The sequence below is a fragment of the Triplophysa dalaica genome, chromosome 15 (genome assembly GCF_015846415.1).
Source record: "Triplophysa dalaica isolate WHDGS20190420 chromosome 15, ASM1584641v1, whole genome shotgun sequence".
NCBI classification, from domain to species: Eukaryota; Metazoa; Chordata; class Actinopteri; order Cypriniformes; family Nemacheilidae; genus Triplophysa; species Triplophysa dalaica.
Window position 1 is genome coordinate 17321754 of NC_079556.1, and position 19048 is coordinate 17340801.

Sequence of the window (19048 nt, forward strand, 5' to 3'; positions counted from 1 at the left end):
TCGCGTTCTGATTGGTGCGGAGCTGAACCCTTGCGACCGTAAACGTGACTGTGAAATATGCACTGGTGTCAAGAAGAGTGAATCTAGAGTGGCACGCGCTTTGGCGTCATCCCCTCCATAACATAGTTGTAAACGTATATACCTCACCGTCATCTTCTGCATAGCTTGAATATTGTGAACTTATAAAGCTATAAAATAGCAGCCACAATTAGCATTTTATATGTTATAATGTCGTCATGTGTCAAATCGGGCTACTTTTATTGACTACGGATAAATAGTCGCTTTATTTGCTGTATTAGGCCAACCTGTAATTGAAACATATATGCTTAACTAATGCAGTTGTCTAACAAGAAAATAAAATATTGTAAATTACCAATTCAAACAAATCTATAAAAATGCATAACAATATAAGAATGAAGTACTCTATCACAGAATTGCAGAAAGTATCTCTTTATGTGACCTTTTCTTTATTACCAATGTCATAACCTGCAACAACTTTCACTAATAAAACATGCTCACACACTCTCATAAACACATATACTACACTGCTTTAAAAAATATTTGTTAATAACAAAAAATAAACACTTTATTTAGTAAGATACTTATCATAGAATATTCATACATAGAATATTACAACGTTTTGATCAGCAGACCACTTTTTATACTTTGGAAAACACAAAGCCAGTTTTTTTTGTAAACTGGTGCATTTGGGGCCCTGAACGTAGCCAGCAGCATAAATAATGTTTTTTTTATTTTATTCGTTTATTTCAGGCACTTTACAGACCCGAGTCCGCACTGTGGGAAATTCAGTTACCATTGACAAAGTAATAATACAAAACATCCACATTTCCTTAGATGATGATGAATGTCTGTCTCGTTCAGGTTGACTGGGCCTTTAAGAGAAAAGGCATTTGTCCTTTCACAGTTACACCTCAAAAGTTTTATTTTTCAAGTTTAAATGGCTTGCATCAGTATTATTTGTACAACAGCTTGTCTGAAAATTATGTTAACACTAGATGTCAGTATCTCCATTTCATTTCACATAATAAAATACCGTGAGAAAAAATCACACAGAACTTGTTAATGCTCATCTGTTTATATTATATTCATAGCATTATTCCAATGTGACAAAATACTCAAATTATTATAAATGCCATGATAAACAACCAATCTTTGGTATTTTTGGTTTGTATTTATATATTTTGACTGATTGTTTAAAAATAAATGTAATGAAACTATATTTACATTACTCAAAATAAATAATAAGGAAAACTTGGAAACGGTGTAAACCAATACTATAACTACTATTACAGCTACTATTTCAACTACTACAAACATAAAAAATATATAACATTATTATATAATAATAATAATAATAATAATAATAATAGAGGGCCTTTGTGTTTATGTCAGTCATTTTAGGTGTGGTCCTGTAAAAAGCTATTGTCAAGATGCCTCTGCACAACAGGAGCTTCCTCTATAGATCATTAAAAGCTCCCCCATGTGCTGGAGGGAAGCCCCATCACCATAACAACTCTGCTTCTGGGATCTTGGGGGGCAGAGCAGTGGCAGTATCCATTAGTGTAAGATGATGATGATGAGGGTCGCACAGCAGGGGACGGATGCGCGTGATTGGCTGAGATCACGGTGAGACAACGTTTACCTGCGAGGAGGCTGACACCTGTAAGAAAACATACATTGAGGTCGTTGAGCTGTTGATACTTACAAAAAAATGTACTTTCACACCATTTCATAACAAGATTCAAAATTTTGATTTGTCATATACACAGCTAGAAAATATACAACCAGTAGTGAAATATAAGTCAGGTTAGCTCCAAAGACTGTGCAATTATTATAATTAAATAATATTTTTATTAATAACAAAATAAAAAATATAAATAATATAAACATAGAGGTAATATATAATCTATGATAGATAGTAAACTGTAATAATATTATCAATTTGGCCCTTGTTAAAGTTGCTCAGATTTTTATTCCTGCCCATTTCTCCTACAACTAACATGTCAATTACGATTTATAAGAACTGATTGTTTGCTTACCATCTAATCTACTCGGATTGTTTATTTTGGTAAATTAACCAGCCTGGAATTTACCTATACAATGTGCAAAATCGACTTTTATACATTGCACTTTTGATTATAGTTTCAGTGTATAATATTTAGCTTACCTGTCACAATCCTTCACTTTCTGTTTCTCCTTCCTTTTTCTCCCTCTATTTCTTGGTTTCCATCTACAAAATGAAGAGTCACTGAAGTCACTATAATTCAGTTTGTCTGTATGCTCAATGTGATTGTGTTTTGTACAACTTATTACCTGTCATGTTTTGCTGTAGACTTTCTTAGTCTTGGCATCCCAAGAGAAATCATGGAAGAGAGGTGGTGAGAGAAGTTGAGTTACACAAGCATTTTATACTTGAACTCTGTTATCTCAGAAATCAATCTTTTGATTCTAAGGTGTCATGAGATAGTACAAAGCTCTTTTACAATGCAAAACATATGTAGTTACATAAATGGAATAAATTGACTTTTGTCCTTACCTACATTCACAGGCTTTGTGCTCCACAAAGGTCATGTCCATGTATTCTTGACCCTGCTCTGCCGGCTTAATCTTTAATAACTGAAAAAAATCATTACATTGACATCTGTCTTAATTCCACCGATGACAAAGACAAAACATATGATGTCAACATACAGTACGAATGGAAATATGGATAATCCCTGAAAATCTGTTTTAATTGATCAGGATCTTCTGGGCTGCTTTTGAAGCATGTTTGACCAAAGTTAATATTCTTACTTGCATGGTTGTGTTCGAGGTAAGCGTAGGGTGACACTCCAAGTTCTCATCTCCACAGCAACCAGCGCAACGGACCAATGGCACACAGGCGGGGCTGAAAATGTGCTCCACCTCCCCAGGGTACTCCTGAACTACTTCCACTAGCTTCTCTATAGTGCGGCAGAAGCTTTTCCCCCACACCTCCTGAAACAGCATGACTGAAACACAACAAGAGAAATAAGGAAGAGCCAATGAGTTTAGAGAAACTAACAATCACAGTAGTCATAACATAAATTCAGATAACTATACTACTAGTAGTGTTTCAGCGGAAGCCTTTCTCTGAGATGCATAAAACCTGCACGTATCAAAGGACAGGATGAGATTAGCTATTTGCTGCACTCTCCATGTTCTACGCATAATTAACCAATATTTATGTTCCTCATTAGACTGAAACTAAAAGCTTGAGAGACTAAACCTTCTGTGGATCAAACTTTTAGCAAACAAGAAGCAGATTTTAAAATCTTTTTGATAAATCTAATCTTTAAAAGAATATTTGAAGAGATTGGTTCCAAAATGAGATAACTCTGTATTTAGAAACTTTAAAATCATGTTTTTATTATGTTATCATGTTTTTGTTGTGCTGTATTTTTTTACGGCTTAAATCAAATCAAACCAACAGCAGTTTGATTGATATTAATTGGGATGCACAATTATCTAATTATGGAACCAAACTCTTCATTTTACTCATTCATTCATTTTAGGTTTACTGTAGTAACACTAGAATACATAAAGTACTGTTAGACTTATTTCTGGTGTGGATTTTTTTTTGACCCATGAGAAACATTTAAATATTTTTTGATATTTGATAATCTATGGGTAAGGAAACAAAGAATCCCTGTAATGTCCTGGGTGTGTTATCTCCTTCTCATTTATCCAAATTTCTCAAAAGATAATTTCCAGTGGGGGTATACTCAGGCTAAAATGAAAAGAGAAAGGGACAGCAGGAATAAAAAAATAAAAAAAGGGAGATTTGGTGAAAAAAATCAAAGCAGCAATATTTCAGGCAAACAATAACACCAAAGCAGAGGAATTATTACTATTATACCAATAAATGTTTAAGTGCCTGTTTTAATCTCGCTTTGGATTTGATCATCTAAATCATCTATAATAATATGTTTTAGCTGCAATTTAAAAAAGGTCAATGCCAACTATGATAAGCTTTACGTGCTGATGCTCTTACCTTTAGCAGTGCTGTTTACGCTTGCCAAGGGAGAACTCTGCAAGAAGCGTAAAAAGACACAGATTAGAATGTGAAGTTTCATGGGAGATTTAATTGTTCAAATCAGATCAAAATGCTTAGATTTACACAGTATTAATATTACTGTTTGGAAAACAAACAAATATTCACAAGATTACAGCCATAGAAACAAAATATTAGATGTACATTAGATGTAAAAAGCAGTGATGCTTTTCAAAATGTACAGTTTGACTAAACAGCACTTCCTACTGGCGAAATAAAACATGCATGATTCCTCTCTTGTATTATTATTTTTACATTAGTTTTACCCCTGTGACAAGACTTGTGCCAGGAGAGGGAGCTGATTCATCATATTTCTTTTGCGAGTGTCTGTGTGGGATAAAATCCTGTAGTATAAGAATTGGGCATTTATTTTCACATTGGTCCATCTCCATCTCTGGCTATGTTAAAATAACAGCATGGGCCACCATCAGAATAAGTGTGGTTTCAAATCTTTGCCTTGAAGGAAATTGCATGTACTGTAATACTTTAAGAAGAAAGATACTGTACATCCACCAACCCCTTTATTTTGAGGTAAGAAACGCTACTTTAACAGTGTTTGAGAATGCAATAGATAGGCCTAACAATAATGCAAATTTAACTTAATTAATGAATTACTAAGTATTTGTTAGTGAGTTTGAGATTTTATAAATATTTCCAATAAATGAAGGAAAAGAAAGATAATTTTCTGTCATTTATTACTTACAAAAACTAGGGTAAAATGGTTGAATGGTCAAACTTGGCAAATGCAAGTTAACACAACATTTGTAAAAAATAACATTTTACATATTTTGTGTGAATAGATGGAAGATACTGATAGCCATTTACGACTCAGTTTTTCAAATTATCCACATAAAAACACAAGTGAGAGAGCAGATATCTTAAATTCCTGTTGTCTCCTCAAGCTTATGCACTTTTCAAAACGAAAAAAAGAAACCTTCACACGTTGTGTACACAAGGCAACAGTAAGTTACCCTTGGCTCTATCCCAAAACCCAGTGAGCTGCATCACAGTCTATTCCCTACATGCAGGCACGCACCTGTGGGCAGGTGCTCTCTATAGCCAGAAATGCAGATGCCAATGCATTGCAAGCATGTGGTCACAATATTCCGGCTACATAGAGCCAGACAACTGTCTGTCTGTGTATCTGTCTGTCTCTATAATGGGAATTTGTGCAATTTGTGAATTTGTGTGAACAAACTGACATGCACTTTAGGGTTTCCTACAATAGGAGACATTAGGTTTAATATCCTCCAATCCCATGGTTCGAAGGATGCGAGACAGGAAGTTTTGAGTGAAATAGGAAAGCAAACAAATTGGTAACCAAACAGTTCTGCAGACTTTTGGCTCCTCATAAAAATGTGGTTTATGATAAAAACTGTTCTGGTAAATGTTCTGGCTCCAGGGATGGAAGGTTTTACTAAAATAGCTATTCTGATGTTCTCCTGTTACTGACAGTTGTAATTTTTCATGGGAAATAAGTGACATAATTGTACAGATAGGCATAGTTTCTTCTTTTATTTTATATGATTTTTATATGAGTGATAGGCCTATGGGTCACAAAAAAAGAAGCATGTTCAGTTTAAATTCAGATTGTTAGAACCAAATAAAAGACTATGTAAGTACTTGCTGAAACATAATTCTAGATGAATAATAATAAAATTAATATACTTAAATAATTAATAGTACTGTCAAAGTTACACACAGACAATTCAATTCTGTAACTATATGTGTACATTTTAGTGGTTGTTATTTTGAAATCTTGAAAATATGACCTTAAAAAATCGCACCTGACCAATCCAAATAAAGCTGTGTAATAATTATGTTAAAATTCTTATTTGTTTTCACTCACTTAATACATATTTCATTAAAAAGTATAACTTTTTATTTCTGTTCTGTTTGATTTCTTAATAGAGAAACAATATATTTTCAGGTTAAATTAGTCATAAATCATCAAACCCACAAGGAATGATGAAATGATGAAAGTAATTTGCATACCTCATGTCATGAAATGCAATTACTGTATCATTGAAGCATACTAAATTGAATATCCACCACAAATAAAAATCTCCATAATGTTATTTTCAAGTAATAGAGCATTGTATCTAAACAAGATTTTGTCCAAAGGAAAGTTTGTTATTTGCATGTTGTTTTATTTAAGTGTTTGATGTACTGTATTAAAAAAAGAATATATTTTGCAACAAATGAAACAATTAAATTTCTGGTGTGTAGCTTTGTGTTATTATTGTACACAAATAGACATGTACTCAAGCAACAGATAAGTAAGTAGTTAATCCGACCTACTAAGAGTTTTTTCAACAATGACTTTTAACCTATAAACCTTCAAAGTTGCTTAACTTTTTACTCTAAAATCAATGACCTATTTCATGTTTAATCTTTTAAATTCAGTTCATGACTCATGATACAGTTTCTACTGCCAAATGTAAATACTTCTGAGTTATAGAAATAGTTCATGTTAGTGTCATACAAGACCTGTCTCTTAAATATAAAAAAAACACAGTGACCTTACAGTAAGCCTAACAGAAAGAGTATCTGACCATCCTCTTTTCCAGTTGATGGAACAGTGTGGGAGAGGGCTGGCCTAACAGGAAGAGTCTGAGTAAACTGAAAAAGAGACTTTAGGCAAACATAAAGTCTATGGGAACTTTTACTTTCAACATTACCTCTTAAGACAAAAGTCCTTTGAACTTGTGCACGCCTTTATGGCAAACTAATTGAGACTGGGTGGATCACTGAAATATTTCTATGATGTGTAATGAACACAAGCTTATTCTTAATATTATTAATGTGAACAGTTTCCTGTGATTGTGGGTTAATGTTGCTGGTTTACGGTAGTTTTATTCATACTGAAACAGCAAAAGTGAGCTAAAAATGCAATTTCAAGAATGTTTTTTTCTGTATTTTTGTGTGCATATGACTAGGGTTCTTAGAATCAAGCTGCAGCATGTCCAAAGGTGCTTCTTTAAATAGCTAATGAAGATTTGTCAAACCAAGTAAATTGAGACAATACGAATCTATGAGTGTTAAGCATTCCAAAGGATCAATTTAGCATTTTTTTTTATTCAGGAAAACAATGATGGGAATAGTCATTTATACATTTTTGGCTTTAATCCAAAGCGATTTTCTAAATTGGTGTAATCCCTGGGATCGAAAGCCATGTCCTTGGTATTGCTAGCATTATGCTCTAACCACTGAGGTACAGGAAAGCACACTTGCTCACGACACAGAAGGTTTGCAAAGAGAGGTACATTTGTTCATTTTCCCAGGTCACATTAACATCAGACACCTATGGAAAACATTAAAATCACAATATTACAACAAGGAAATATTGATAGGCATGATCAACTGTGACTGTTGTCTGTGCTAACTAGATTTCCTATCTACCATGCCCATGCATTGCACATTAAAAATTGATAGACAATTAAAAAAAAGAGATTTCTTTCGTTATTAAAATGTGACCTTGTCTGTGAAATTCAGGTTAAAATCTTATGATCTTATCATGACATTAGATCAGGGAAAGTTTGATTTCAGTGACTTTAAATCTTTGACATTTTATGATTTTAGAGATCAAGGTTATATTTTCACAGCATGTTCTTTACATTATGTAGGATGATTTCATGTAGAAAACAATAAATCACAATAAAATGACCTAAACTGGGTTTTCACAGACAGGGTCATACATATATATACAGTATATACATGCAAAGTCTAGTTATTAAATCATTTTTCTTGAAAGCTCAGTTACATGGCAGCATGTATAAAGAAAACTGTCCTACAATGTTTTCTTTAAAGAGATAGTAGACCCAAAAATGAAACTGATATCATGAATTACTCATCCTCAAGATGTTCCAAGTAAGGGATATGTCCAAGCAGCCAGTTATAATCGCAAAAATAAGCCTTGACAATGTGATCAGGACCCGTCGCGAAGCAGAGGGTCTTGTATCACATTGAAGGGGCTTATTTCTGCGATAGCATTGGATTATATTTCGGTTTAAATCAATTGGTATGACAGATGTACACTTGTTTTGTGGTTTACCAGCTGTAAATGATCAATATGCAAACAAAATGCATTTTCTGTGTCAACTCGAGATAAAGTACATAACTTGCTACAATCCATGGACCATGGTGGGACAAGAACAAAATTATAATGTACAATAAGTCAAAACAATACATTCAGGGAAAATGATTGCTTGCTTGACAACTTACCGCGTTCGGTCTGACTGCATCCTCGTCTACAGAAAAATCCTCCATCGTCACCTGAGCCACATGATCCCAGCACAAATTTTGGCTACTGCAGATGCTGCACATGCTCACAGAAACCTCTGTTCTCCTCCGCCTCTAGGTGGTGTAGTAACATCATTGCTTCCATTGTTGCTAACTTGATTGTTTAAAGTTAATGTCACTCAAAGCGATAAGTAAATTACCCTTTTCACGCCACAATTATGTGTAACTTGATAAAACGAGTAAAACGTTTACCTATTTTAAGTTAGTCAAGATTGCTATTAGATTTTACAGTTGCAGCAGACTGACAGTTGGAGTGGAGGGTAAACAGATGTTCTACTCTAACGTCATCAGACAAAAATCGACACTCCAGAGCGGTAGTAGCCAACATGCATGTTTTGATTAAAGAGTACAAAATCAAAGGGGAAAGACAGATTAAATGTTCACATCAAAACTAGCAATGTGCGCAAAGTAAATTTAATTTAATAAGCTAAGCATTATTAAAGTGTTCAGATTCTTTCAGAACATCCTGGAGAGCAACAAACTGTATTCTTTTGCTCAAATATCTCCATATAAACTCCCTTGAAACTTGTCGGCCAGGGATAATTATGCTCCTTATTACAGTAAACCCTGTTGTGGCTATGTAAATGAAAGCAAATTGCTTCCACATGAGAGATTAAAGCCTACAGAGTGGATGACAGTCCCCTGAGTGCCACTGAAGGAAGGAGAGATCCATTTCTCCTGATTGTGATTGCACCTTGTCCCTTGAGTCATACCCAGACCCATACAAAAGTTGAGGTTTTGTCACCACAACAACCCAATGCAAGCTGAGTTGTCTATAGGCACATGTGTCTTTAAATTAACACATTGACACAGATGAAAGTTATATTAGATCCCTTATGAGGGAATGAAGCATATAAACCCCACAAGTTTATCTGTAGCGAAATAATTGACCTAAAAAAACTTTTTCTATGTAGATAAAAACTAAAATTTCTACATTAGAAAAAATAACAAAACTTTAGATACATTTTACACATAAAAATATATTAAAGGTTATTTGTAATTGTCTTTTAATTCAATTAAAATAACAATAAAATAACAATTACCATATTGTTGTAGTTAAATTATTTTTGGGGGGTTGTTTATTTTTAATTGCATATCTGTTATTTATTTATTGTATTTTTAATTTATTTGTATTTATTTATTTCATTTTTGTTTTTTAGTTCAAATAAGTTATTTTAATACATTTGTCTGGTTTTATTTACCTAAGTCTTTATCGTTATTTATTAATTATTTCCAATGTAAACTTCAGGGGCAGCCCGGGTTGTATTCAAAATATCATAATTTCGGGAACAGGAAATACCGAAAAGACAAACAAGACAAATCTAAAACAAAATTTAAACATGAGGTAATTTTACATGACAAAACTGTTATCTTATGGTATTTTGGCACCACAGATGCCGGAAAATGACATTTTTTAATTGGATTTATTTACAGTGTGTATTACATACTAGCACTTTCCATGTGCTTTTATTATTATGATTCCTGCAATAATTTCTTAAACCCAGGTTGATTCTAGGGGGTGAACTGATGGGTGGCGACACATGCATGTAGACTCTTGTATTCTTTTAAATCCACTGACACAAAAAGGTAAAGTCTGTGGAGATGAGCAGGCATGTTTGGTTGTAAAAAAGCAGACGTTAACCTTTTGAACCAGTCTGAAACGACTTTGTTTAAGTAAAACACTTGCATAACACAATAGCATGCACTTAGCGCAGTTACAAGAGACAATGCAAGAAATCCAATATACACTGAATATGCTGTCTCTAGGTAAAATATTATTCTATATCTGGTGTATCATGAAAAGGTGGGTTTTGAGCCACACTTTTAAGAGGAGGTATATTTCGTAGACATCACACAATTTCAATGAACCGAGTGCATTGGAAGTGGTGGAAGTCTGAGCAGGATCTGTTAACAACTCCGTATAACCTCACGACTCAGGTGTTTACTTTGCCAGCAAGACAGTCAATGGAGCTTGTATAAATAGCTGCCACTCCATGTTATGGAGGCAGAGGAAACCAGCACAGACGCAGATGGCCCGTCTCAAGTATTATTGTGCTCTGAGTGTTGACGGAGAGGAAACACCTGCAGTTAATCATGTTCTAAGCTTGTGTTGCTGTCGCTCTTGACACTCTCTCACCTCTCATCCCTTATTTGGGTTTTTTCCCAATACAGCATGATTCTTCAGATCTTTTTCTTTGGCATATGTCCCTGTATAGTGTTCTTTACTGTCTGTATCACATCCTCACGATTTCTTCTGTCTGAGACAGTTATGGAAGATCTTTAATAATCTTATCTTGTGAATAAACCAACAAATAAAGTCCTTCTTTTTCCATTCCATTTTCTACCGCTTATCCGAACTACCTCGGGTCACGGGGAGCCTGTGCCTATCTCAGGAGTCATCGGGCATCAAGGCAGGATACACCCTGGATGGAGTGCCAACCCATCGCAGGGCACACACACTCACTCATTCACTCGCGCACTCACACCCTACAGACAATTTTTCCAGAGATGCCGTCCTTTTTTTTCAATCATCATTTTTCAATTCAATTATTCAGCCACCTAATTCTAAATGCAGACATTTATTGCTTTGAATAGCTTGTGACAACCCTGTCATTAGTCTTCAACAAGGAATAGTGGCTCACAAAGTACCCCTATTGTATAGTGTAGTGTTCACACAAATGAAACAAAATACAAGAAGTAGGAGATGCAACAACAGATTTTAAACCATCTTGACATCCAGATATCATGTCTAACAGAGCAACAGTCAATGGAATTGCTACAGTGGAGAAGTGGACTTTCACTCTTACAAATGATGGTGCTTATAAAATAACCAGTTTTGGCTGTATGGTTCCAAAAAACCTTTTACAGTACATTAGAAAAAAACTTTCTGACTCTACAAATAAGACTCTACAGAGGTAGGATAGACAAGGGTCTAGAAATTTTTAACGAAGAACACTCTTTAAAATAAATGTACTTAAAATGTTCCTCAAAGTGATGCTATAGAAAAACATTTTGGATTCCACAAGGAACCACTCAGTCAAAGTTTTATTAAAGAGCCATGACTGTCTTACCTTTTAATATGAACCTTTTCCGAAACAAGAAAATCTATGGCATCCTGATATTTAGGAGTCAACCTTTTGTAGCGCCTTTATTTAAAGAATGTGACTATGAGAGTTCACTTCTATAAATGAGCAGAATGGTTCTTCTAACTGTACTCTGCAATCACTTGTGTATAATGTGCAACGCAAGCACAAAAGAAGTCACGCAGTCCAAGGAGTCTCTCAAAAGTTTCCGGAAGTTACTTGTACAACATGGAGCTGTGACTAAACAGACCGATTGTGGTCTAAACCTTTAAGCAATTTAAAGATGTCAGTCATTTCAATTAATAAAAAATGAAAGAAATGCAGCATTTAAAGAGAAAACATAACTTCCTTGAACTATCTGAAGGCTCCATGAATCTTGTGACACATGAAAACTTTAAACTTCAGTTGTTGCGACTCTCTCTCTCAACGGTCTCTGGTTCTCGGCCTCCACATCGTGCATTAAAGACAGTTTAAAAAATGCGGTTTGAAACTCCTCCGGTAAAGGACATCATAAACCTGTAACCAATCACATTAACTCTTTTTAGCCCTGTGGATCAGCTTTACATGGTGCATAGATTCGGGCTGGAACAATCGCTGCACTGCTGTGTCAGCTCTAAGTGTCACTTTCTGTTTTAGCAGCGTCTGAACTGCAGAGTGCGATTGAGTGGGGGCTGGACTCATTTGCATATTCATGTTTCTGCGTATACTTAATAAATATGAGGTGTAGAGTTACATTCAAGCTATTGTAAGACAGGAAAAAGTATGTAATTTTGATGGTCAAAGATTAGTTTTAAGGGATAAAATTATCGACCACAGGGGGACTTAAGTCACTGCAGAGCTGTTGTCGTGTCAAAACAGCACATTGTCACAATGGAGAAATCACTCTTCTCACTTTGAAAGAACGGTCTGTGGTGTCAAACGCAGTTCTGCTGTGTGTGCAGCTTAGAACTGTATGTTAAAACTATTTTGGTTTAAGGGACAGATTTCTGATGCTGCAACTGGTCATTTAAAGGATAAAAAATAACAGGCACATGACATTGTAGTTACATTTTCCATTTGTTATTGGATTACTAAACTGTTACGTAACTTGACCATAATATAGCTATATACCTTGTAGCAATTGCCTAGTGATCGTGTTTAATTTAAACAATTGACTTAAATACAGCCGCATGGGTTGGCACTCCATCCAGGGTGTTTCCTGCCTTGATGCCCGATGACTCCTGAGATAGGCACAGGCTCCCCGTGACCCGAGGTAGTTCGGATAAGCGGTAGAAAATGGAATGGAATGGAATGGACTTAAAATACACATCTCTTATTTCATTCTAATTCATCTCTTATTTCATTTTATTTGTAATGTTTTAAAAATTGTATAAGTTTTGCAACATAACTCTGCCAGTTTTGTTTATCGTAAGAGTCTCCTCTGTGTTGGAAACAGTTGACATTATTATCACAGTATAATTGGATATCACTGCACTGTTGTTGCCGCATGCAACCCTTATCTCACAATTAATCAGAGCTCCACAGCTCAGTCAAAAATTGCTTACAGCTATAGTTCTACAGGGCAAAACAAAGACTTCATTTTTCACATTTTTCTGTGTAATGTGTGGATTTTTATTATCTGCTTAGGGTCAGTATCATAGGTACGCAGCCACGTGTGCACCTGGCTTAGAGGGAACACTGCCAGCAACATCTGTCATAAGATCAGATGACCAGGAGATCCAACATGGCTGGCATGATGTTCATTTTATAAAACCAGACACAGGAAGCAGGAACTTGCGAATTCACACAAAACTCTCCTATCAACATCCCAGCACCAGTGCCAGGCCCAGGAGGAATAGATCAAAGACATGCAGGACATTGGAATATTAAGGCAAAAGAAAGAGACAATGTAAATGATACAGTGAGGAAGGAAATGAATGATGGGACGTCATCAGACCCAAAAAAGAGAGTTTTGGACACTAGGAGGAAGAACTAAGGAAGGACACAAAGCAAATGACACGTGACACAGGAAGGTCAATTAAAGCAGGAAGAGAAGAAAATAGAATAGGACAGCACAGTAAAATTAGCAATAAATGAATGAACTTGAGAAGTCACAAAGCAAACGTGGGTAAGCAGTAACAGACTCTCTCATGGAATTGGGTGATTGTGGATGTATTCAACACTGTTTAGTCTGTCACATACATCCTATTGGCTCAGTTACATATCCTGAGAAAGACAGATTCACAAGCCAACACCTGCAACCTGTCACATCACTTTATAAACTTAACATGCAGGGACAATACGAGTGTAAATAAAACTATCTAAGGCAGCATTTTTACTAGTGCGTTTTCATTTAAAAACGCATAAATCTTGCTACGGTTACACCTAGCGTTAACACGTTTTTTCTTAAACCCTTGTGGAAATGGTAGTATAAACGAGAATCGTTTTCGTTTTAAAATGCGGTTCATATGACGACGGGCTAATGTAAACACCACCAAATACACCTCAGTGCCATACAACATAAAGTGTTGCAGCTTTCCTGTAGCTCAGGGGTTACAGCTTGGCGCTAACAAAGCCAAGGTCATGGGTTCAATCCCAGGGATTGCACATAATTAGAAACAAAAGTATAGTATTGTGCAATGTACGTTGCTTTGGACAAAGGCATCTGCCAAATGCATAAATATAAAACATAAAAAACTGAAGGACAATGATACAAGTTGTGTGTGGTGAGGAAGGCTGGACGAGAGCCGTGAGGCGGGGCCGGTGGCGTGAGTGATAGTTGGAATCAGGTGTGCACATAGAGAAAAACTCAACATGCAACAAAAACAACAGAAAGATGTCTCTAACATAAGTTCTCTTTATGTTTATGTCTTGTCACACATAAGCATACTCTGTGACATGCCTACAAAAGGCGTTTCTGAACTAAAATTCCTCCCAGTACTTGCGGTGAACACAACAAAAAGCGGGCAAAAAGTTCCAGAACTTCAGTACAAAATGTTCCCTGTGTTGGGAAAGGCATCTTAGTAAGTCACCAAGTTAAAACACTACAAAACTACACTACGTTCATAATAATAAGTATTCTACTCATTTTTTATGTTTTTATTTTTAGAAACACAAAAAAATACTATACAGTGGGAATTTTGCTGTCACAAAATTTGCTATATTTCAGTATCTTTACTGTAATACAATAGCCCTTTGACTGGAATTGGCATTTTATCAACCAGCTTCTTGAAGTTTCCTGGAGATGCTTGGGGGAATTGATGCATTTGTTTATGATATTACCCTTAAACAAATGTATCAATTTGCTTCAAAAGACCTTTGTTAATACCACGGAGACGTGTCAAGAAGTTCTTGACACATGAACGACGATGACACATGGAATAATTTCGCCCAGTGCCTGACTCAACACTAAGAATATTTTGGGTAAACCAAGCACTCCACCCGACACGAGAGAGCAGGAGAAAACATTTATAAATGCTTTTCACAACCACATGGCCAATATTTACTTTTCTCTAGAAAGGGTGGCAGAAGCAGATGAGGCAGACAGAGGAGACATCTCTATCCTGATAGAATACTGTAAAGTAGCTCTCATTATTCAGCACATACTGGACTGGTTTTGGTCCACAGGGAAATGCATTTCATTCCACCCAGGAGCAAAAGGTGATTTGAATGCACTGCACTGCACCAGTAATGGACAATGCAGTACTGTAGATGACCAACCAGGTTCACCTGATGAAAAAAGTATTCTAACCCTTGAATTTATACAACAGCACACATCTTAAAATATGAAAACTGAAGACTAATGACAAAAAATTGCAATGGCTATTATGTGGGTTATACAACCTCTTTAAAATTTGGCTTTTTTCCAGAGCACTTTTTAAGAGTATTTCATGTTTGATCGTTTGCAGAATAGCCTATTCAGTAAAACCAAGCGATATTACATTTAACACTATAATATAGAGCATCTGTTCAAAATATTGCACTTTGGCACTAGATCTTCCCTAAATAATAGCTTCAAAAAGACTGTAAAAAATGACACAAAAATAGTAGTCCCGTGATTCTGCATAAGATGTTGAATAATAAAGCTAGGAAAATCAGGAGCCAATTTTGGGAAATTATTTCCAGCTTCTTGTTGTGTTGTGTAGTACTTTGAACCGTGTCACACTTAAACAAAAAATGTGAGAGATTTGGAAATGATACAGGAACTCCCCTGGCTATAATATATTCTTTACAAAGTTGCTCCACACAGATCCTACTGAAACCGGGTACAGCCCAATACAGGGCAGGGCATGGACTAAAATCACAATGTAAGAAAAGATATGAATATCCATTCATTTGCAAAGACAACACAGCCAAGGATTTAAAGGGAAAGTATTAGGAGAAGTGAATTCCTTCATGGATATATGAAGGCTGTGGTAAGAGAGGAGGATGCCCATTCTTTTTTACAAAAGAAAAGCCTAATTGAGCATTTTCTTTACTGTAATTACCAGCAATAGTAACAGCAGGCGTTTGCCAACTTCTTTTGACTTTTGACATGAAGTCTGACAAAACAGTGGCAAAATCTTGCCACAGGCGTAATGGAAAATCAGGGAAGATGCAGACACATTCTGACACACACACACACCTAGTGTTGCAAAGTTATATCAGAGACGGCATTTGTGTATTTTAAAATTGCAATTGGAGGGTGTAAGACGGTAGTGGGGTCAGGAAGGTGTTGAAGGGGTGTTGTTACACCAACTAAACCTTGTTCTGACCTGCAAGTAGGATTTACACTGAATAATGAAAGGCCACAGATATGTGTAGGCTCCATCCACCCATGGATGGGAAACAAATTCCAAATACCAGATTTACTAGTTCATTTCTATGGGGAAAACAAAGTCAATGTGTTCCACTGAGATACAGAAATACACTGAAATCAGTTACACTTACAGTCTGGCTGGTATTAGGCATTGTTCTCTGCAGTTTGTCTAGAGTTGTGACAGCTAGTCATTTTGCATTAGCTGTTGGAACGGCTAAATCATTGTTTAATATTGATGTAGTTATTTTCAGTCTGCTACAAACAGTCACAATGCATCATATTTTGATATGGAGGAACATTTCCAGATTAAATTTACTAATAAGGCATGAACGGCAAAATTTGCTGCAGACATCACACATTTAGATGGCCATTTGTTGTCACATAATTGTATTTATAGCAATATGCTCTTAGCTTCCTTTTTATTATTATATTAACATGTGAAGAAAGATTTCAGGATTACATTTTTGGAGGGTTTTGTCATCTTGGAGCTTGACAGTACAAGTCCTCAATCAATTATTATTTACTCTTAAAGGGATAGTTCACCCAAAAACGAAATATCTTTCATCATTTGCTCAACCTCATGGAATTTCATAACTACATATCTGATGAACACAAAGAAGAATGTTGGCAATTTCAGTTCTGGAACATTAGACATAGTAGATAATATTAAATGGTAGTCAGAGGTGCCCCAGAACTGTTTGTTACCCTAAATTTAGCAAAATGTCTCATTTTGTGTTCTAATATGGTAGTCAATGATGTCCCAGAACTAAAAATTGCTAACAATCTTCCATATACCCTTCTTTGTGTCTACAGAACAAAGACATGTATACAGGTTTGAAACAACATGAGTAATTGATGACAGGATTTTCATTTTTGGGTGAAATATCCCTTTAAAAGGGTGGAGGAAAGGGCGTCATACAGGTTTGGTAGGATGAGAGGCTGGGTAATAGAATTAACGTATTTCGGATGAACTGAAATCAAGGACTGAAGTTGCATCATTCTCTTGTATATTATTCCCTTTAGTGATGAACAGAACACATGGATAAAGAGGTTGTATACACATTCTAAGCTAAATTTACCTCTTGATCATCTGAGCCACAACATACACATACAGGTGTATCTTACTTCAGTTAGATGTATTCAACCATTGTGGACACAAGCCCAAACAAAGCATCTTAACAGTTGTCAGAAGAAATGATAATATCTCAAGAGTAGTTGAGTGAATAAAATGTAGAATGGCATTCACATGACACTCATATAGTACTCAAAGAAAATGTCAAAAATTAATGAAAATGTCATAAGAGAAGTGGACAAGATTTTGCTTCCAGCATTCCATTCTACAGACATGGTTCAGCTTTGCCATCTCACCTGAGGTAGCCTACTTAAGCCTACCTTGAGCTGATGGACAATAATCCTATCATTCAACTCTCTGAAACACTCAATTTGAATGAGTTTGGTTGGAAACACACACACACTGTAATTTTATTGTTTATATAAAGAAAGCCAGAATGGAGCAGAGACATGGTTAATAGGCGCTTGAATCTGTAGCAACAGTGCTTTCTTTCTGCTTACTCTCACGACTGTGCCACGGTACTCATTTCTTTTGAGTAAGGTCTAATGAGCACAGCCCTGTGTCAAACGCTGGCGGGTTAGAGGAGGTGATGCAGTCCGTCACGTTTCGTTTCATGACTCGACGATTTCTGTGTCAGCACTTCAAAAAGGTATCCAGTTATAGAGGGCGTTATAAAAACAGGCGTCTGTCTGAGAGCCGTGACACAAGTAAACTGACTCCTTTCATTCAGCCAGTGCTTTTGTCTGCCACATATACGCCTCCTAATCTATATAAATCAATTTATTCAATAGAAATTATGTCTTTAAATTAAGTTTCATATTTAGCTTTGTATCTGCATGCAAATAGTGGCCAAAGGATATATTCAATTCACAAACTTTAACGCAATTCAGTTTCGGGGCAATTCAAACAGGACGCGGTTAAAGCAAATATACTTCTTTAAATAAGCTTAACGCGACGCAACACAAGGACATCTGTTCACGTTAACTAACAATAATACAAAAGCGCAAACAAAAGGCAAGAACGCGTTCTGTGTGAATGGCCCCTTCCTCACATTTGGACTTATAGTGACACGACGCGACAAATCTAGCCTCTCCTTGGCAACGAAGCCATATGAGCGGTTCGTTTATAACTACGAGGTGTCGTTTTAAGTTTCGCTTACAGCGTAAAGAGTGGCATAGAGATAAGCAGTTTATCTTTAATACGGGACAGCCCAGGAATGCTCACCTGTGCAGGTAAAAGGCTCAGGACCGCAGCCACGATATGTAACACTGATGTGAAGTAACTCATCTCGAATGCCAAGACTAGTCGGGTGCAAAGTCTAATAGCAGAGAAATCCAAACCGTTGTCCATCCAAACTGTATGATGAACGTAAACTTGAATATTCCACAAAAGGCCCAGTTAGTTGCTTTCCTCGTCGACAGTGAAATGTGCGTCACTTGGCTTTCTTTAGATTGCACCAAAAAATCCGGAAAAAGGTTTTAAAATTTGACTGGACATGAAAATTTTCATAAAAGACCAAAGTTGTAGAACTCTATGCTACTAAATAAACGCAAAGTTAAAGGTAGATCCTTATTGTGTTATAGTGTTTTGAATTATAGTTTGCCGGCTTTAATCATCCCCACGCGACACCGGAGATCAAGCGTCTGTTTTAAAAAAATCCTGCACGCGCATGTTCCAAACAGAGTGGCACACTTCCACATGAGAGCCGTGACTACCTTTCA

The 19048-nt window shown here is 36.0% G+C and overlaps 1 protein-coding gene across 1 annotated transcript; it reads right to left on the reverse strand.

Annotated features, from left to right (window-relative positions):
• Positions 1-478: 478 nt before the first annotated feature.
• On the reverse strand, positions 479-19019 carry pgfb (placental growth factor b). Its single transcript, XM_056767894.1, has 7 exons — positions 18552-19019; positions 4034-4070; positions 2815-3011; positions 2558-2637; positions 2335-2364; positions 2189-2251; positions 479-1681 (listed from the first exon to the last, which is right to left on the reverse strand). The coding sequence occupies exons 1-7, from the start codon at positions 18675-18677 to the stop codon at positions 1660-1662; spliced, it is 555 nt and encodes a 184-aa protein (XP_056623872.1). The 5' UTR covers positions 18678-19019; the 3' UTR covers positions 479-1659.
• Positions 19020-19048: the final 29 nt, after the last annotated feature.